Source organism: Vipera berus, assembly GCF_964194415.1.
Source record: "Vipera berus genome assembly, chromosome: 2".
NCBI classification, from domain to species: Eukaryota; Metazoa; Chordata; class Lepidosauria; order Squamata; family Viperidae; genus Vipera; species Vipera berus.
Genome location: NC_138203.1, coordinates 233,502,441 through 233,523,856, shown reverse-complemented (window position 1 = coordinate 233,523,856; position 21,416 = coordinate 233,502,441). Strand labels below are relative to the sequence as shown.

Here is a 21,416-nt window from a genome sequence, read left to right as displayed (position 1 = left end):
TGATAGACCAAGAAGGGCCCATTTTAGAGAAGAGAAACACACTCTTTAAAAGCTACGCAGTTTCAAAAAGGGAGCTTGCTGGACTGGCAGGAGAGGTAGGGCTGGATTTCAAAGTCTTAGAAGATGGAAAAAAGAAAAGTTAAAGAGGAGAAAAAGAGACATATAAACACAAGAAGCAAGCCCAACGTTGCTGAGGAAATGAGGAACCTGCAGCCAGCAGCATGTGAAAGCCTGTGATTGGGGGTGGGGTGGGGTGAAGGCCTTGGTAGCTGGAGTGGAAATTCCAGAGACAGTTGCCTGCAGCAGACTCAGCCGAAGGGTAGGAGAAGAAGAGTCCAATTGGGTGATGCCAAGAGGAATCCAAGTGAAGTAAATTCCCTGGAGACCACAGCACAAACAGAAAGTTTAAGCCTTAAATGACAAGCTAGAAAAGCAAGGAGAATTGGTTAGTTTTCCCTCACCCTCCCTACTCTCCTCCCCCCCTTTTTTAAAATGGTAAGATAGAGGGGATACAGGAGGCAGCCTTGAAGGCTGGGCTGACTGAAGTGCAGCTGCAGTCTGTTAAGAGTCACCAGAAAACAAGCAGAGCAGCAGCTGCCCCCCACCACCCCCTCTCGTAGGAGGAGGCAGCAAAGCATAATTGAGTGCAGCAGTGAAGGAAGGTCAAGAAAAGATTCTGAGAGAAGCCTTGGGTGGAAGCAGCAGAAGCCAGGAAGTGTGATTGGACTAGCAACAACCAAGGGGCAAGAAAGGATTGAACCAGACTTAACCAAAGGGGTCAAGACAACCTATAGTCACAGGATAGGACAGTGACAGGTAGCTTTCTTTTTTAATAAAAAATATGACAAAGTATATCAATTTTATGTATTGGCTGTTTAATCAGGACAGCTCATTGATAGAACTTAGATGAAGCTCAGATCACCTTTTGATCAGAGTATTGCAGGATTACAATTATTGCAGGACAGAGAGGACCGCTGGTTTGAAAGAGTGGTCAAAGAGGCCATCTATGTCAAAATTGAACAGCCCTCAACAGAGGGGGAGTGATCTGACATCATCTTATCTCCAGTCTACAACACAGGCATTTCAGCGCTTCCAAGAAGGCTCCACACCCATCTGCACTATTCAGGTGACCCTGAAGACACAGATGAGCCTCCAGGTAGCTTTAGCGGCTCACTAAAAGAATGTGAATGAACAGCTGTCTGCTAGGTATATAAATCCTTCCGTTTTCCCCCCCCCCCAACCAGTCAGAGCTGAAGAAGCTTCTTGGATGGGAAGCAAAACATCTTCAAAGAAAAACAAAGTCTAGTTGCCTCATGAAAAAGCACCTTCGGGATAACTATGATCTGCATGATAGAATCTCCATAGACATGCAGGATTACAAATGCTATAAAGGGCTCTCAAACCGTCTTTTCATAGAATCAAGGAGATGGGGGTGTTCTAGTCCAAACTCTTGATCACTGCAGAAATCCTCATATTCTGAATACAAGGCTATCCGATATATTCTTGAAAAGCTCCAATGATGGAGCACCTGCAACTTCAAGAGACAGGCTGTTTGATTGCTTAGTAGCTCTCACAATTGGGAAATTCCTTAGTTTAAGTTTGGATCTCTCACTGTAATAGTTCCACCCATTGCTTCTTGTCCAGCCTTCATTGCAGCAAGCCCAGATTTGCCCATCTCAGCTGTTTGGACTTGAAAGGTGAGTTAAGGAGAGGATAATAAGCATAAAATTCCTCAAAGAGGCTTTACTAGTAGCTTTAGAGTTGTCTTCCCCTTGGGCACCTTTCTGATCTGTAAACTTCAACTCTGAATTTTTAACAAAAGCCATGCAGCTGAGGGAGGGTGCTGAAATATATTCATTAAAGGAAAGATTGAAATGGAATAAATCTAGTTCAGAAGCAGATATGTACTATAGACTCATGGTAGCTGTGGCTATATTGTGTGAAAGTTGTGTCCCTTCCTAGACTGAAAAGCCTTTTTGCTCAGTCACCCATGCTATCATCACCACCTGTTTGGACTCTTGCAATGTATTCTATTTGAAGCTTATAACATTCAGAAGCAATTCTGATCCAAAATAGAGCCGCATGAATAATAATGGATGGTCCCAATTTTGCCCATGGAACATATCACTGTTTACCAATGGGCCAGTCTGTCTGCTGTTGTTTCTGTCCAGATGATAAGTTCTGGACGAGTTGGTACACTCCAGGTCCCAGCTATAAAGCAATGTCATCTTGTGGGACCCTGGACATGCATCTTCTCAGTACATGCTGAGGAACAGCATTCCTCTGAAGTCTGTATGGGTCTGATACCTTGACTTCTTATGGGTTAAAGGCATAAAAGCCTGGTTCTTTCAGCAACCCCTGGAATAGATGTAGTGATTGGTTCCTTGATGGCTGGTTGGGAGTAAGTTTGTTTAGTTATCCTTCTCTGATACGTGCCATGTATTTTACTTTTGAGTTGATCCTTTTGTTATTTTTACTAGTTGTGTGAATTCTATTGTGTAAAATGCCCAGGGTAATTTTGTGACGGGTGGTATACAGATTAAGAAATAAAGTAAGGCATATAATGAAGGGCACTTTATAGATTTATGCGATAAGCTTATTATAAAAGATCATTATTGCAAAGATAGCGTGATACACTTTTTATTTTGCTGTTTGGTGCTACTCTGCTCACAAGGTTTTTGTCTTTTTTTTAGGCAGATTCACAAATCTCCATTGCTTTGCCAACTGTCTGTGAAGTAGATCTCTTTAGGTAAAGATTAAAAAGCATCTTGGTTTGATTTCTTGAAGTTCACACATTACATCAAAGTTTCAGGAACTGGAAGCATGAATTGATTAATTAGCAAAGAGACTGAGATAAGATATCCTATGAAACACAGTTTTTAAATTTATGTTATATGCATCTTTGTATAATATGTAGCTGTTTATGTGCTCTCACAAGAAACAGTCCTGTCATTTTCCTATGTTTTTGGCTCTTTTGCTAGCATTGCCTATTTGGGCAGTAAAAGTAGATAGCTATTTCTTTTCCTTTAACTGTGGAGAGACAGCATTTTCATTACAGTCACTGCTGAAGAACTTTTAAAATTAAATAAACTTTAATCTTGCTTCTAATAGCAATGAGAAAGCATGAATCTTACTCATTCTTTGGATTAGTAGGGATTAAAGCTTTTCTACCATGTGTTGTAGAGATGAGGACAAAATTGAGGTGGGGAGGAGACGTATACCATGTCCATTTGTGCATTTGAGCTGTGGTGGCACAATGCAGGCTGCTTCTTCTGACTGCCAGCAGTTTGGCAGTTCAAGTCTCACCGGCCCAAGGTTGACTCAGCCTTCCGAGATCGGTAAAATGAGGACCCAGATTGTTGGGGGCAATATGCTGACTGTAAACCGCTTAGAGGTGGCTGTAAAGCACTGTGAAGCAGTATATAAGTCTAAGTGCGATTGCTATCTGCTTAAAGTTCTTGAGCCCAGTCCAGGAAAATTACGCATCCTTGTTTGATGCACAGTATAATCACTAATTTTAACATACTGTTACTGGAATTTGGTCAGATTTCTTTTTGTGTGAGATAAGTCTATAGAGGTTAGAGAGGAACTCTAACTGCTAATTAGAAAAGCAATTCCCCGCTAATTAGAAAAGCAATTCCTGTTGTTTCTTTGCTTCCTTTATGCAAATTGTTATTGTTGTATTTCAGAAAGTGTCTAGATATGTTTGCAGTAAAAGAAATCAAAGTCATTTCTTGAGAATTTAACATTCTATGTGATCTCCCATTGCTAATGCTGCAATATGAGTGAATTCAGCTTTTATCTTGTCCTGATAGCTGGCTAAATGTAGGCACCTGGCAACTGTATGGTTTGAACCAAAAGTTCAAATCCCACTTTAGCTACACAGCTTTTCTATTTCTGTGTTTTCCAAGAAGCTTTGTAATTATTTTGCCCTCGAGTCTTGAGTGTGCAACCCAAGGTTATATTTCCATTGCAAATTTTGGTTCTGCTGTCTCTGCTATAACTAGGCAAGGAAAAAAATATTTACTTTTGTGAATCTGTTTCAGATGTTTCTTGCCAGTGTTCTTTCACATCCAGATGCTGTGGGAACTAGTATTGTTAGGGGAGCCATTAGTTGTCATGGCACCATCACCATCAGAATCTTCAGACACTGTCTTGGCGCTTGTGAGGTAAACATATGGAGTATTTTAAAAAAGCTGTATGATGGGGCTCTTGGAGTGAATCACAAAATGGAAAGGGTGTAGCTGGATTAAAAGCCTTTAAGTTTTTATTTAAAAAAAACAGAAGGAAAACTTGGATTGGATGTCCTAAGCCATAAACAACAATTAAACAGATCATCTCTTAATGTGATGTGTCCCTAAATATATAGGTAATTTTAGAAGCTGCAGGGGGGTTGCTGAGGGTAGTAAATGGGATAGCTTCCAGTTTAACCAGCTGAGTAATTAATGTTACATAATACTTGTTTTTGTATTGATAATTTTTTAAAAAAATATTGAAATTAAATACTAATAGATGTTAATAAACAAAAGTTAACCTCAAAAAAAAGGTACCAGGCAATTGTGAGAAGGACAGGAGATTTTACCTGAATGCATCAACAGGTCACCATGGCTGTTTTCTTTCTTGTTATGTTATGCATCAAGGCAGCCTGATTTTTTTTCCTGTCCATACAGATGTACATTTTCACTTCATTGTAATCATCACAGTGTTTTTCTCAGGCAGTTTTTTCACTTTTTACTTCACATATTATTAGACTTAAATACCACGCCATAGTGCTTAATAGCACTCTCTGAGCAGTTTACAATGTCAGCATATTACCCCCCAATAATCTGGGTCTCATTTTATTGACCCTGGAGGGATGGAAGGCTAAGTCAACCTTGAATGCGTCAGGATCAAATTCCTAGCAGTGGGCAGAGTTAGCCTACAATACTGCATTCTAACCACTACACCGCCATGGCTCCTTTAACCAATGGTGATGCACTTTGCATTTGTTCAGGATTTCAGTTATATATTGAAAGACAGTAGAAAATTGCTACATCTTGGAAGTTTTTATCGATTAATTAGCAAACATGTAATAAACTGAAACTTTTATCTCCTGTATGTTCATTTCACAGCTGTATCTCACCTTTGAAGTACTACAGTGATTTTAGACCTTATTTTACAATACATGACAGTGAATTCAAAGACTATACCACTCGTACACAGACCCCGTAAGTAAATGTATGGTCATGTTAAACAGGTTGTTTGTTAGAGTAATTTTTCTGACATAATTTGGCTTGACAAAGTACCTTATGCCTTTCTACTCAAAAGTGTCTCACTGAATTTGGTGGTGGAATATTGATTGAAAAGATTAGGAAATTTTAACAGAGGCAGTTTTAACAGGAATATATTCTTCAGCTTGGCTTTCCATAATTAATTGAATTTAAATTGAGAATTGGAAAAAAACCCATTGCTTGTTATGTTATTTTCCCATGTGGAAAAGAAATGTAAAATAATACGTTTTGTGGATTTTCTTTAAAATGTCATCTATTCAGAATGATTAAATATCCAAATATGGAAAACATATTTCTGTGCAAGTTATTTTTAGAAATTAAATTGTGTTGTGCTTAACCATCCTCACGGAAACAAAACAATGCTTGGAATGTTAATGACCCCATTAAACAAATGTAAAAGATGAAGCAACTTGTGGCTTAGCATATACTGTTATTTCAAACAGAGCTGACATCCCTCTATGAATATTTTGTTTTGGGGTCTACACTTCCTTGTGGTCTAATCTTAAGCAACATTTCCAGTTGTCACATCTGTGCAGTTTTTCACCACCAATACATTCAAAGGATTATTCTGCTTGTGTATGAATTTAGTAGAACGGTTGATTGAAAGACTTTATGGTGATAAATTGAGAGGGAGATGAAATCATGTCTAAACTGTTTCGAGTAAAATAAAGTTAAGCCCATCAAAATATAAAGTAATGTTCATTTTAACAGCTGCTCTAGAATGCCCTGTATTTTTAAGCAACTGTGGGAGGATTCTTGACTTTAACTTAGCACTGAATCTCTTATTCTTTTTCATTTTTAGTCCCTCCCCAAGACTGGTATAGGTTTGCATTTATTCCCAGTTGTTGCATTGATACTGTGCTTTTTTCTGGATATTGAAAGAGTATTGCAGCAGATTTATGATTAGTAATTTGATTTTTGGTATTTTGTTGTAATATCATCATTAGTTTTAAATCAACATGAAGGAGCAATGACCAGCCCCAACTGCCTCCTAATTTGTTGGTAAAACAACTGGATGTATACTACAAGGAGCCTTCAAATGAATGCAGAAATTTCCTTGTGAACTGAATCATCCACTCTCAGAATTTCAGTTCAGAAGAAAGAAATCATGAATAGAGTTAGTGGAAGCAATTGACTTTTAAGGAGGGAGATCAGTTTTTTTACTTACGTCACCCAGTGCTTTTTTTCTAAAAAAAAAAAGTGCCGGAACTCTCATCTTGGCAGGCGGGGGGGCGGCACTGCTGTGATCACGAGAGCGAGGGGTGTTGGTGGCGGGCTGCCCCCCCGGGCCGGAGTCATTGCGGCTGGTGCTGTGGGAGCAGCGGGGCCCGCTCTATATGGCGGGGCTGCGCGGAGCAGGCAGTGGAGGTGGGGTGGGCCAGGCGATGCAGGTCAGCCACTTAGGCACGCAGGGCAAGGCGACAGTGGCACAGATCCAGCACCAGGTAGGCCACCAGCCTGGCTGACACGGGTGAGCACAAGGAAGGAGTGCACATGGACTCCACAGAACCCACCTCCCACTCCTTGTCCTCACCTAGTTGAGATGGTGTAGTTGGGCAGCAGGGAGGCATGCAAAGTTCCTGCCAACTCGCCTTCGCTGCAGACAACTTGCCAGTGCAACGTTTGCTGGCCAGGTCTTTTGGCACAATCAGCAGCAATTCCTATTGGCTTTCGAAAGCCAATAGGCTTTTGAAAGCCAATAGAGGGAGTAGCATAGCTTGTGCAAAAGCTTTTTGTGTGTGTGCAAAAAAGGGTGCCGGAATGCCATTCTGAGCGTTCTATGAGGAAAAAAAGCCCTGCTTTTATGTTTTAATCTTATGATTTTAAAAATATTGTAAGTTGCCCCAAACCTCGCCATGTGGATTGCATACAAATATACAGGGCTTTTTTTCTCATTGAACACTCAGAACGGAGTTCCGGCACCTTTTTTGGATGGAACCTTGTAGGGTAGGCAAGGCGGGTTGTATAACGTGTGAGTTCCGGCACCTTTTTCTTTTACAAAAAAAGCACTGCAAATATATAATCGGTAAATAAAGGTAGAACATATATTAAATATACATCAAATGATAATATGCTTCCCTACAAAGTCAATTCTTGCTCATTGACAGACCAAGGAGTTAACTCGGAAAGGCAAGAGGAAAATCTAGAAGAGGTCTGTGCAACTTGTAGAAGGGAAAGGCCCACACTGATAAATAAAAAATCTTTGTGGTCTGCAAAGGAATACTGGTGGGCTAATCAATGATTTGGCATCTACAGTGTTGGAGTTTGTGGTCATGGTAAGCCATGGAGGAACTAGGCAACATGACTTTCAGGGCAGTGGTGGTGATTTTATTACTTTTTTTAAAAAAAAAAGTCTGTGCTCTGTACAAGGCTGCTTGGTAAGCTGCATGTACAGGCCTGGTCTAGAATTTATTTTGGAGCATTTAACTATCTAGAGCAGGCATGTCAAACTCATTTTGTTTGAAGCAACTTCTTATAAAAGAATTGCCATTAATTTGTTTTAATAAAATAATTTAAATCAATTTTTCACTTGATTTCAAATTAAATGTATTATATTGGTTGACAATGAGATTTTTTTTTAGTACAATTGCCAAATGCAATAAACTAGTTTTAGGTATATGTGTGCACTAATTATTTCAACACCAATACATTTTAACAACATATTCTATTTGTAAATGAATGCAAATGCAAATTATACAATTTTCTTGTGCAAAAATAAAAATAACAGATTTAAGAGCTGTTTGGCGTCTAGTCATGCTGGCCACATGACCACGGAGACGTCCTCGGACAAGCGCTGGCTCTTCGGCTTTGAAACGGAGATAAGCACCGGCCCCTAGAGTCGGAAATGACTAGCACGCACGTGCGGGGGAACCTTTACCTTTTTTTTTATCATTAGTTATCCTTAGATAAAAAATAATTCCATCATCCAAAACTTTGTTATACTTATTTAACGAACAGATGCTTTGGGATTAAAAAAAAAGACTGACTACATTTGATTGTGTATCACCATGGCATTAAAACAAAATTCGAACAGTGTATGAAAAATAAAGTTTCCCTAAACGTCTGATGGCTATATCTATACATTTTCCTTTAGCACTCTATTGCCTTCTTTTTAGCCTTTTTTTCAACTTCCCAGCTTAAAAAAGGCAAGGCACCGGGAGCTGAAAGTTACAGAGACTGTTTAAGCAGGTTGCTAAGCAACCTGTTCACACTCAGCCCTTCTTACCCTCCGACTTTTAAATTAGCCTGTATGGATCACATTTCCTTCGATTTGAGCCATCTGAAGGCCTGTCGCTGCGATGCATTCTGCTGCTCTGCTACCTGGCTGCCTGAGGAGAATTTGCCTCTCCGGAACAGTTTCCTTCAGCGTGTGTGTGTGCGCGCAAAAAAGGTGCTGGAACGCTGTTCTGAGCGTTCTATGGGGAAAAAAGCCCTGGATATATCACATATAATTGAAGATTGTAATTAGTTGCATGTGCATGTTCAGCAAGTGTGATGTATTTGTGCTGGCACTTCTAGGCCTCTTTCCAACCACATCCAAAAAAATTTGTAACAAACATTGGAATTCTTAAGGCCATGTTTGGTATTTCCCAGCAATCTGTTACTGGAAGGAAAAAGCAATCCCTGCTGCGTTACAGATCCCAGAGAAGCATTTGCATGTATGCAGGTATCCTTAGGGTGCCATAGTTATGGATGAGAAATATTGGTTGCAAAGTTGGCATTTCTGGATGTAATATAGATATTTTGGACTTATTTTTGTTTCTTTGCATGTTTGATATTTTTAAAAAGGCATATGCTACTGACTACGCTTATGCATATATGTAACATCTTTTGCTAGGATACATGACCACTGCTTTTCCAGAATGTGAAAAGTGAAAGATTGTGACTAAACAAAATTTTAATGTACAGATAATACCACCAGAAATTATTTTAGCCTTTTTAATAAATGTTCTTATTGATGTTAAGCTCACCATGGAAAACGTCATATATTGTTAGGTATATACTAGGTTAATTATTTAAAGACTGAAGTGCAACATAACTAGATTCTAAATAATCTATTTTTCAAAACACACAACAGTCCAAACAGGAAAAGTAAAGCCCAAATTTAAGAATATTTCATTCTTAAGAATTGTTTAATTTAAAGTGGTTTAGTTGTAATATTTATTTTATTTTTATTTATTTTATTTTAATTCCATTTATATCCCACCCTTCTCCGAAGACTCAGGGCGGCTTACAAGCTTAGCATACAAGCTTGTAAGCTTAGCGGCTTACAAGCTTAGATGGTTAGATTCAAAATAGTTTTAGCGGCTTACAAGCTTAGATGGTTAGATTCAAAATAGTTTTCAAGACTATGTACATTGAGAAAAAATGTTTCTCATTTCTTTCCTGTTACCTTTATTGATTTCATTGCAGAGATGTTAACATAGGAAATAGATTATTTTGTTATCTAATTTTACCTTCCAAAAGACAGAAGCAGATGAAAAATGTGAGGTTCTTTCCTGCTGGCTTTTTTTAATTATCTGTTTTAGATTCTAAAAGTTTAGTTCCTAAAGAAGTAACCCTGTAAATAATTTTAATGTCCTTCTCTAGTGCAGGCTCTTTTATGACTCAAGGACTTCGCAACTCCCAGACTTCCTGAGCCAGCATGGCTCAGCTTGGAAACCTCTCCCTTTCCCGTCAGCATGGCTGGCTCAGGATTTCTGGGAGTTGAAGTCCACGAGTCATAAAAAAGGGCCAAGGTTGCCTAGCCCTGGAATAGGCTTTCAGAGGGAGCTTTTTTTTTTTTTTTTTTGCAAAAAAAGGTGCCGGAACGCTGTTCTGAGCGTTCTACGAGAAAAAAAGCCCTGACGTCACCAATCAAATTTATGAGGGATGGGAAGGCTGGCTCACCACTCCTTACAACATGTTGGATCAAACACTTAAAAAATAACATGTAAAGCAATATTACTGTTTTGCAGAATTCCAGTTCAGCAGGTTGATATATGCATTTCATTTATCTCGTTTTAAAATTAAATTGGTGAAAATTTAGCCAAGTCAATGATTTTATCAAGTATGATAAGTTACTACATTGGTTTTTCCTTTTCTCATGATACGGGTTTAGTTTAGTTATTTTTATCATAGTCCTTTGTTAAAATCACTTTAGCTTGCATTATTTTACTTAGATTTTCTACATTTTTAAAATAATCCCCATTTCTTTTTATTTCCAATCTCATTAGCTCTTTTGCTTTACAATTGTTTGGTTCTTATAATGTCGACTATATTTGTATGATGTTAGCATCAATTTCTAGAGATGCATGCATGGTTAACTAAAATAAACAATTAGATCTGCAAAACCTAGATGTATAACTATCAAGCTCTGCCAGCTGAGCATAAATCATCATACATCTGAAGAAGGCACTCTAGGTCTAGGATGTGGAATGTACTGAGATGTGGCAAGTTCTCACTTAGCATTCAGTCACGAGTGAAGGGCCTGAGCATGGAAACAGCATCTTCCAGATCTTGTGAAGGCATCTAATTCTCTGGGGAACTCTTATGTTCCTCAGTTTTAATGGGGACAGTTTTGCTTAAGCTGTGAACCATAATGTCCCCAGACAGAAAAGAGCGGAACTAAGTTGGGTAATAATAGACAATAAGAATATGTCATTTCTTGTTGAGGATTAGAGGCGGAAAAGGACACACATTCTTTTCAGTTGGGGGGAGGGGGATAAAGGAAAAGGCTGGGTACCTTTGTTTTCTTGTGTGCTGCTTGTGCACTTTCAGGAAAGGAAAGGGGCTCACATATCTGTGCCTTCCCAATCCACTGTGGTTTATAAACTGTTAGATGTGGCTTGGTGTATAGTGTGAGCTCAACCTATTGTATCTGATTGAACAAACACTGATGAAGCAAATCATGGCTTTAGACAATATGTTCATCTACTATTCATATTTACGAGGGCTTTCATCCTCCGGCACCTACAAGCAAGTCTGTTCCCCCCCCCCCAAAAAACACACTTTTCTCTTCAAATTTCAGCTAACAAAATTGGCTGAGGAAGCTGTTACTGTTTTGAGGGGTAAAGCTTTGGCAGATCCCCTTTATGGGAGATCTATGAACTTGAACATGTCTCACTAAGAGAAATTGGGAAATACTTTTTTTTCTAATTCTGTTCATAAGTGCAGATTGGCTTAAAAAAAACAGCATGTGGGAAGCACAGCAAGTTGGAGGGGAATTTGCAAAATTACAGTCCTTTCTGTGAACAGCAGCTTCTGTCATTGGTGCTGAATCGAAATTCTTTCTTATGAATGTACAATGTGAGCCCTTTTGTTCGGCAAAGAGCTACATTGGATCTGAGCTTAATGTAAAATATGCTGCATATTTTCTGGTTATGTGTTTTCCAACAAGCTTCCCCTCTCGAGCTTAGCAGATTTCTACCTCTTACTGGTCTCATTTAAGCATCTTGTGTATTACAGGCCTTCTGTCATATTAGGAGTGACAAATCCATTTTTTGCTAAAACACTTCAGCATTGGCCACACATCATTCGAATAGGAGATATCAAAGTCTCAGGTAAAGTATTTAAATTGATTGGTGATTTCTTTTTTTTGAGATGTACAGAAAGTTAAACCTATATTCTTCCTTCCGTGTGGTTAAATGTTGATAAAATACATGTGGAACATGCATGGCACCTATACTTTGCATGAGTCACTGCATTTTGTATTAGTTGCAGTTTTTTGCTGTTTTTCAAGGGCAGCCCAATATAAAGTGTGTTGCCTTGTCAAGGTGGTGTGAATAACAATGTTAAATGCAACTGATATGTTGCATGTACAAATGGTTAGAGCTTTGATCATGCTGATGTCACCACCATCTTGCCTATTTGGTCATAGTGTGAAAGCTGATGTGGGCCAACATGTTGACCCTCCCAAAAGGTCTACCAAAATAATGAGTCTTTTCCACCACAGTTAATTTTTTCCTTATCCTGGGGAGCAGGATGGTTAATAACTATGTGTCACATTTCCCACCTATGGGCTTTTCAAGTGACTCTGAGGTATTGTTTACCTTAAAAGTCCTTTATTAGCCTAATACACCCGGCAAATGCTTGCTCAAAGGAAGCTGGAATCTGAGACTTTATCTGGGAAAATTGTCAGCAACCTGATCCTTCAAAAAGAGTTGGAAGCAGGTATTATCTTCTGTATCTCTCTCTCCCCCCCTCCCAGTGGGGGCCTGGCATTAACTAAAATGGAAAGATTTTTAGCATATAGAATTACTTAATGAACATGAGCACCCTGGAACATTAAGATACCAATATTTTATGAAAGGATGACCTTTTCATGCCATTTGGCAGGTGAGGTTCCGAAGCAAGTTAAAGTAAAAAAGCTGAAGAACTTAAAAACCTTGGATTCCAAACCAGGTAATACATTTTTTTCACCTTATAAATTTCCAATTTGGAATCCATGTGGGTCAACCCCAGAGATAAATTTAGTGTTTTTCCTTCCTAGGTGTTTATACATCATACAAACCATACTTAAACAAAGATGAAGAAATCATAAAACAATTGCAAAAGGTATTATTTCAAATTTGGAAGTATTAGCAGTAATTGATACTGGAGAGAGACAATGCTTATTTTCTTTGTTTTCTTCCTTTTTTTGAACAAAATATGCTTTATTTTCACATACGGAAGATGGCCATGTCCCCTTGTTATTTGGGTTGTTGTCTTGTTTGGTATTTATATGTTGATGAGGTATTCAGGAACTGAGTTGTGGCCTTAAAACTGCAACAATCTTTCAACCTTTCAACTAATTTTCACCTCAGCCAACCTGCTGCAAGATATCTATGATAAAAACATTTTAACTGTCCCTTTCTAGCAGCTGGCTACTTGGCAAAGAGAGAAGAGGGTGCAGAAAGGTTTTTTAAAGTAATGTCAAAGAGGAGTCCTCATTCTTTTCTGTATTCTGGTTCCACCCATTGCTTACTTCAGCTTCATCCATCTTGCAGTCCCCAACAGATTATTTCTGTAAAAATGGGACCCTTAAAATACCACCATCACAATGTTTTCCATTATTCACTTATTTGTGCTCTATTGTCATGTTACGCAAAGAGCAAGAAAATGGGCTGCATTTTATCCTTGTCATATGTTAAAGATCTATAGCAATGGTTTAATCTGTGGCTTTAAATAATTTGACAAAAATTCTGGCATACATTCTCTTCCCCCCATTATATTGTAAAAACATTATCGGTATAATCATTGTACATTAACAGTTGCTTATCCATTTCAGTAGAGTGTATCTGCAGTGAACATAATTGCTTTTTTTCAGGGAGTACAACAGAAGCGTCCCGCAGAAGCCCAAAACATAATCCTTCGTCGTTATTTTTTGGAATTGACTCAAAGCTTCATTATTCCTCTAGTAAGTGAATGTAAATGAGAAACCCATTTGTTTCTTAGTGGGAACTGTATTTTTTATCATTTTAATCATTTATTTCTAGGCCTAGAATGGAGACAATTTGAACAGTAGACTTTCTAAAAAAAAAGAATTGTACAAAACCTGTTTGATAATAAAATAAATCATAATCCTGAGTGCAGTTTCTTTTTAATTGTTTATTTATCAAAATGTGTAAGTTGCCTAGATACCAGTTCTAGATTCTTTCAAAGGAATCTGAATCTAAAAACATGTTTCTTAGCAGTACGTTCTTTTGCACCTTACTTGTAATTCCAAGACAAGTAAACACAGCTTTTTTTTCTTATTTTGTACTGTGTCCATTTCATAATTTATTTTAGGATTTCAAAATTCTAAGAGTTTTCTCAAGAATAAAAAGTACTAGATCTTGTACTAGATCTTATGCATGTACTGTTGTGCATATACAGAAGTAACACATATTTTGAAGTTAGGCAAGGCTGCACTTCAAAATTTGGTCTTCCACAGAATAGATGCTAGAATTAGCATGCCAATTTTACACCTTTTATTTCAAAACAGCTCTTCTAGTCATTTTTTTTGAATCAAACTACAATACGATGTTAGATTTGGCTAATACCTGCTTTTCTGTACAGTATCTTATTTTTGCATCTTGTTTTTCTTCAGGAAAGATATGTAGCAAGTTTAATGCCTCTGCAAAAAAGCATATCACCTTGGAAGGTGAGAATATTTTTAGAAGCTCAGAATTTATTATGTATACACGCACAATTTCTGCCCTGTTAGCTTATAGTTCTGTCTTCTCATAGAGTCCTCCACAATTGAAGCCATTCAGCAAAGAGGAGTTTATGAAAACTCTTGAAAAAACAGGGCCTCAGCTTACTTCTCGGTTAAAGGGGGATTGGATAGGATTGTACAGGTAATTTTTTTTGTACTAAAAGAGCCTTAGCATGATACTCATTAGTAGACCGTGTACAGCTACATTAAATTTTATTTATTTATCAAAGGTATATAGCCACATATCTCACAAACATGACTCTGGACAGCAGTGTACAATAAAGCAGTTAAAACATATTTAAAATAACAATTAAACATAAATATGAATAAGATTGCAGGAGAATGAACCAGCATCCTACACACAATGTAACCATCTCATTACACTTGCCGTTTCTTGCTTATAAAATGCATACTTTTAAAAAATCTTATTTTGTGTTTTGAAGGCTATTATTACTAAGGCATTAAAATGTGTTTTGATGCTTCTTAAAGAATCATGCTAAAAGTATACCAGCACAAAATGTAATATGCCATTCTTTCCAGTTGCTAGCTAGGTCAAATATTGCCCTTTATCCACAATCCCTTGTAAAATAAGCTTTAACTGCTTTATAGTTTGGGAATGGAGTATGTAGATGAAGGGTGGATAGAAAATTCATGATTAAATTGCTGTTTATAAACAAGTCTCTGAAAATTATGTTAAAAAGTGTGTGTGTGTGTGTGTGTGTGTGTTAAATGTTTGTTAAGCATTCAGAATACACTTGCTTAGTCCCAGACACGGGACAAATCTTATTTTCTGTTTCAGCCTAGCCCAAGGCCATCCACAGGCAGTAGTCATATTTGTCTCCCTTTATTTTTTGTTAGCAAGCCAAAAAATTTACATATGTGTGTGTGTGTGTGTGTGTTTTAAGTGTTTGTTAAGTATTTAGAATACCTTGCTAGGCCCCAAACACGGGTCAAATCTTATTTACTGTTTCAGTCTAAACCAAGGCTATCCACAGGCAGTAGTCACAGCAGTGACAGCTCATATTTGTGTAAATTTTTTGGATTGCTAACAAAGAATTAAAATCATATCAGTTTCCCTTTAATTCTTTGTTAGCAATCCAAAAAATTTGCGCGCACACACACACATACACACACATGTATGTATGTATGTATGTATATAAAAATTCATTCTTAAAACATCTTCCGATAAGAGTTTCATGGGCACTTCACAGTATTTTGGTTTGTGAGATAGTTCTTTGGAAGTTTCTTCTACATTCAAAATATTACGTTTTCAAAACACAATAATGCTGAAGTTCATAAGCATTCTTCCTCTGGCTGCTTATATTGCAAATAAAAAGCCAATATTTGTTACTAACCCTAACTCTATAAGTTATGAGACATAGTAGACATATATTACAAGAGGGTTCTTTGTCAACATACAAATGTAAGTAACTCAAAATTATATCTTATGCGATTTCATTTGGAAATACATCTGGTTAAAAAGATAGATATTTGCTTTGATTGCAGAATATTCTTGTAGTGAAACAAATTTCCCCTTTGTCTTAAAGGCATTTTCTGAAATCTTACAATTTTGATGGTTGGTTCCGGACACGGCGAAAAGAAATGACACGGAAACTGGAGGCACTTCATTTGGAAGCATTGTGTAATGAGGTTAGATCAGCATCTTTCCATCAAGCTTTTTCACCTATCCATTCTTTAAGTGCAGAACAGTGTTTATACTTGAAAATCCAGTTAAAAATGTGCATATCAAATTGAAATACCAAGTGCTGAAGATAGTTTCCCACCCCTGGTTTTAAATTACATTGAAGAATCTTGGTATGAGTAGTAGTATTAAAATATTTTTCTTGCATCTTGCTTGATGTAATATTTATGTATGTAATTAATTTTCAGGCACATTTTTTCTTTTTCTAGGACTTGCTTTTCTGGAGTCAGAAACATACTGAAGTGGAAACAGTGGATCTAGTCTTAAAATTAAAAGCTAAATTGGTATGTAGATTTTTTTTCAAAGCATTCTGTATGCCTTTGCTAATGTTTAGGTGTTGTCCCTCTTTAATTATTCTACTTGACAGAAAGATCCAAGAAAACTATATTGTATATCTGTCCATTCTCCTACCCATGAAAGGATAATGCAAAGGAGTTTTGATGATCAATAACCAAGGTTCCCAATTCCTTCTAACTAGCATTGTTACTCCCCGGTCGATAGTTTTTCTTCCTGGCATCTTTGTGGAACATGTTTACTGCAGTTTCACATGAACATATCAGTTGCTCTAATTCCTTAGACTGAGAAATAGGCAAACGTCTTTAGACCAATGGGCATTTATGAAATGTTGAGCTCAAAAAAATCCCACCCATTTTACCAGAAGGTTTCTTGTTAATTTGCAGCACGCCAGCTTCCCATTTTTTAAAATTATTATTATTGATTAAAATAAAAATCAACTAGAGAAGGAGGAGCTGGCTGAGTCCACTTTAACATCCCAATTTAACATCCCCCAGACATTGCCTGTCCTCCTTCCAGAGTATAAAAGTGTAGTGCTTTCTATTTTCATTACTACCAAATATGTATTGATGTTATTTTTTTAAAAAGGTGCTTATCAGAATAATATATTTGTTCACAGCTCCATCTGCTGGTCAAATGCAGTTGAAGGGAAAAGCTATTTTCCATTTAATTTAAAACTGAATTTACTTCCAAGAGGTGGAAAACATTGAAAACCTGTCAACAATGAATTAGTAAAAGTGCCCTATATCATTGGTTCATATCTCTGAATATAGTTCTCCATATACTGACGGACAGTAGCACTCCAGTTTCAGAGAAATATCTTTCCCAGGCCTAACTGAAATATTAGAAAACTTGAGCCTTTGATCTTTTATTCTACTGCTGAATTTTGCCTTTTAGAATTAGGTAGATAGATATTAGATGTAGCAGTGATAACTTGGTCTTAGTTTAACATTGTAAAATGTTTTAATTTGCATTTTTATAATTATAGACTGATGGAGACAACTTACCTGTGAAACCTGGAACTATCGAAAAGTTAAAGAAGCACATTGATTCAATTATTCTTGCACAGCCAGAGGATTTACAGGGTATTTTGACCAACACTGGTTCTGTGTGACTAGTGAATACTTCCATATTCATCATATCACACATTTCAAAGGCTTAAGGAGGAGACTTGGAGAACTGCAAGCATGAAAAATATCTTGTTATGGAAACACACCTGATCAATGCTTTTAAAAAGCCTTTTAAAGCAGACTTTAAAACTCAACTTGAATACAGAAGAAGATGGTGTCAATTATGTGTAAAATTAAGTGCTCTTATTGAATCTTAAATGTATTTTAGAATTAGACGTGCAATGCTGGCGTTGCAGAACTGCTTCAGCTGGTGGTGCTCTGCCTGATTTATTCCACTCAGGGGAAGCAATATTCCTGCTGGTTTGGAACACTGCCCACCAAGATGATAGCTTATATTCTCCAGTGGGTATTTTCTTATTTTATCTCCTAATAAAATCTCAGATCACTGCCTAACCCTGACAGCTCTTCTCAGATATCACAGTTCTGTTTGCCAAGGTATTCTGTTTGCCAGCATTCAGGAGCACCCTGTGGTCTTGTACAGGTCTCTTGCTCTTCTACTTATCTTTTGAGATCTTTGCATTAATTGTAGTCTGATAAACTATCCTGTTCAAATTATAGGCAAGGAGAGGTCTGAACTGAGGTTGAAACCCCTTCAGATTCTGGTTTCAGGAAGACAATTGATTATCAGTTTAACTTAGATGCTCCAGCAAATTATGATGTTATTAATGTGTGGATGAGGAGAGTTCATGGAAAAAGAGGACAAGGAAAAAAGGGAAATACATTCCTCTAGTCACATCTGCTTAGTGACACCTGAATGGAGCTGATTGTCACATTCTATGCATAACAGTACATTACTTCTTTGATCACAGATCTAATTCTATATGTTAATCAGCTAAACTATAACATAATTAAACGCTTTTTCTTAAAATCATTTTCTTTTTAGAAACCTATGGAAAAACTATCATTAGTTTATCCTTCTCAATTTTTGTAGATTTCAGTCAGTATTTCTCACTAAAGGCCTTTTTAATTAGACCTTTACAGCAGTAGGTCTTACTGTAGTACTGAAGTTAAAATTAAAGTGTAATTCATTTTCAAAGTATAAGTAATTAGAAATCTATATACAATGATCAGCTGCCTCTCTTACTTCAAACATCACAAATCACTTTCTTGGGAAATGTTTGAAACAGTCCTTACCTCTCATCTCCAGATATTATTAAAATGAGCCAAAGTTCATATGAATGAAGCAGTCATATGGCCTTCACGTTTACTCATTCTACCTGCTCTATGTAAAATACCACACATCAATATGTAACTAAACATTAAAATATTTTCAAGAATATACACATCGGGCTATAGAAAACATTGCACATCAAATGGGCTACTGTACTGGGGGGAAAAATGTTTCCTTATGCGAAATATATAAGTTAGTGGTCCCTTCTGACATGTCCTAGTGTAAAGAGAGTTTCCTCAAAGGCGACCTACTGTTTTATGTGAATTCCCATGACACATTAATTGTAAGTGCAACTAGTGAGCATGCTCTTGCTGCCATGTTTCTTTCTTCCCCCTCTGGTGCACTACATCAGGCAGACCCTATTCAACTAACCATCATGGATGAATGGAAACTAGACTTTGTCCCTGTGGTCTCTAGATTATACAATGGTTTATGAAAATCCAAAATGACAGTCACTTTAGGCCATAATATGCAGTAAATTGCTAGTCTCAGAAAAAAAATCATGCAACGGAGTAACCCAGCAAAATACTAGTGTTCATTAACAAGTAATTTGCACATCATGTAAGTAACAGGTACTGTTTTGGATTAAACAATCCTACAGATTGTAACCAGATTATGCAGTTTTGTGCAAATACAGTTGATCCAAAAGGACAGACTATAGATGTAATTTTCCCACGTTGGACTGGACTAACAGTTATTTCAAATTATGTCTGCTGCATAACTATTGAAAGAACACTAATTTGCATTAAATTACTGTCTGTTCCAATGTTATAAAACATTTAAGATGTTTTGCTATTACGTTATATTAATTTAACTTATATTTCTTCAAAGAGGTTATGCAAATCACATCTGTCTGTACTCTTAAGTTCACACAATGAGCCATTTTTCACAGGCAATAAATAATTGCTAATGTATAACTTTTTTGTTCAAACAAGCATTTTATAATGTATATGAAATAGGACTTGGAGAATTTGTTCCAAGAATGTTAAACCTGTTCTACTGTGTCTAAAATTATATGTACATATGTACATTCATATCAGAGATTTCATAATTATTGTTTCACTGAATATTCATTTTGAGTAAGATTAACATGTAGGCCTTTTGTAGAGAATTGTCTCTTGACATTTTGTACCATTATTAGAGTTTAGATTTAGTTCCAAACTGCTCTCTGTATTTTTAAGAAAATGTATTTTAGTATTCATTTATATGAATTCCAAACCAAGATGAAATTGAATTGTAAAAAGCTGACTTCTGCAATTATGCCACTATTGCATTATTGTCTCTCATATTCTTTTTGCACATTTTAAATAATGGCCACTAAATCTTCATTAACTGAAGCATTACATAGTACATTTGAACTAGCTACATTAGCTTATTTTCCAAGAGTATTTTTAAATGAAATAAATATCACTTTTATAGAAACTGTCTATGTTTATTCAGTGTGTTATGTGATGGAAAACGTTTGGTACTTCTAACACTCAAGGAACCTCAAAAAACCTCTATGCCAATATTTTTACCTCTATCCCCTTAGCCTAGTTTATTAATACTATCATTGGTCATTTTAAACTTTTAAAAATTATGTCTCAGAGCCTTTAAATTCAAATTGAAAATGTGAGAGTGGTGACACAGGTTTTTTTGTGAGAGAAAAAAAGAGTAATAAATCATGATGGATGGAGACCCTACCAAAAGGGGGCCAAATTGCAAAAGACATTTGAAAATGGATTCTATACACAAATCATGTTAAATCTCCATACAATTGTTGGTGAAACTTTTGTTGTTGTTATGGCTTCCAAACTGCCTCAGTAAATATATACAGTATTTTCAATTATTTGATTTTCCTTTTGAGTTTCTAAGGGATTTCTAATCCTCTCTGGGAGGGAAAGCCTGGTAATTGTAGCTTTTTATCATCTAGAATAATCAGGTTAATAAGTTCCAAAAATGAAAGCTGTTCTAAGATTTCATCACTGGCTTGGTAAAGTCAGCAGGCAAAAAGTCATGATACAAAAAACTATGGTACATGTGGCAACATGATACAAATCCTTGCCTTAGTGTTCCTTCAACTGGGCATCTAGTGCAAGTACATTTGTCCTGGATTTTGTGTAATTTTACATCTTTCATCACTTCTTACCTTCCTTTGTAGATGCCCATATTGGTTGTGTTTGTACTACATTTTAAAGTATTTAACCACAGCATGAGGTAGCTAATTAAATGGAAACTTAAAAGCCATGTGAGGGGAATGGGGCCACATGTTCTCTCACTAAGGTGTCTTGCTAGCATGTAGTATGATGGATATGGCAACTTGGTTAGGATCCTTCACCCATTATTGATAATCCTGCCACAAGGATATTGTATATACTGCATATTGTGTTCATACATATGTGTGTGCACTCGCCTTGAGTCTGTTGTCTCCTCCTGTAGTAGCCCCCACAGCTTTCTTTGCAAGATTTTGTAGAAGTGATTTACCATTGCCTCTTTCCTAGGGCTGAGAAAGAGAGACTGGCCTAAGGTCACCCTGCCAGCTTCATGCCCAAGATGGGACTAGAAGTCACAGTCTCCTGGATTCTAGCCTGATGCTTAACCACTATACCAAGCTGGCTTTCAAATTTCAGTCAAAAAATATAACCCATACTTGTTAGTAATATGGAGTAGCTGAGGTTTAAAAGCTTTTTTTTAAAAAAAAATATTCTCGGGT

The 21,416-nt window shown here is 36.9% G+C and overlaps 1 protein-coding gene across 1 annotated transcript in view; it reads left to right on the top strand.

Moving 5' to 3' along the window:
• The window catches only part of DENND6A (DENN domain containing 6A), a 32,135-nt gene extending 11,687 nt beyond the window's left edge, over window positions 1-20,448 (top strand). Inside the window, exons 9-20 of the mRNA XM_081321941.1 lie at window positions 2,694-2,749; window positions 4,047-4,169; window positions 5,112-5,207; window positions 11,718-11,812; window positions 12,588-12,653; window positions 12,742-12,806; window positions 13,558-13,647; window positions 14,320-14,373; window positions 14,460-14,569; window positions 15,975-16,077; window positions 16,339-16,413; window positions 17,412-20,448. Coding sequence (XP_081178067.1) covers window positions 2,694-2,749; window positions 4,047-4,169; window positions 5,112-5,207; window positions 11,718-11,812; window positions 12,588-12,653; window positions 12,742-12,806; window positions 13,558-13,647; window positions 14,320-14,373; window positions 14,460-14,569; window positions 15,975-16,077; window positions 16,339-16,413; window positions 17,412-17,537 — 1,059 coding nt within the window. The 3' untranslated portion in view covers window positions 17,538-20,448. The remainder of the gene's footprint in view (window positions 1-2,693; window positions 2,750-4,046; window positions 4,170-5,111; window positions 5,208-11,717; window positions 11,813-12,587; window positions 12,654-12,741; window positions 12,807-13,557; window positions 13,648-14,319; window positions 14,374-14,459; window positions 14,570-15,974; window positions 16,078-16,338; window positions 16,414-17,411) is intronic.
• The last annotated feature ends 968 nt before the right edge of the window (window positions 20,449-21,416 follow it).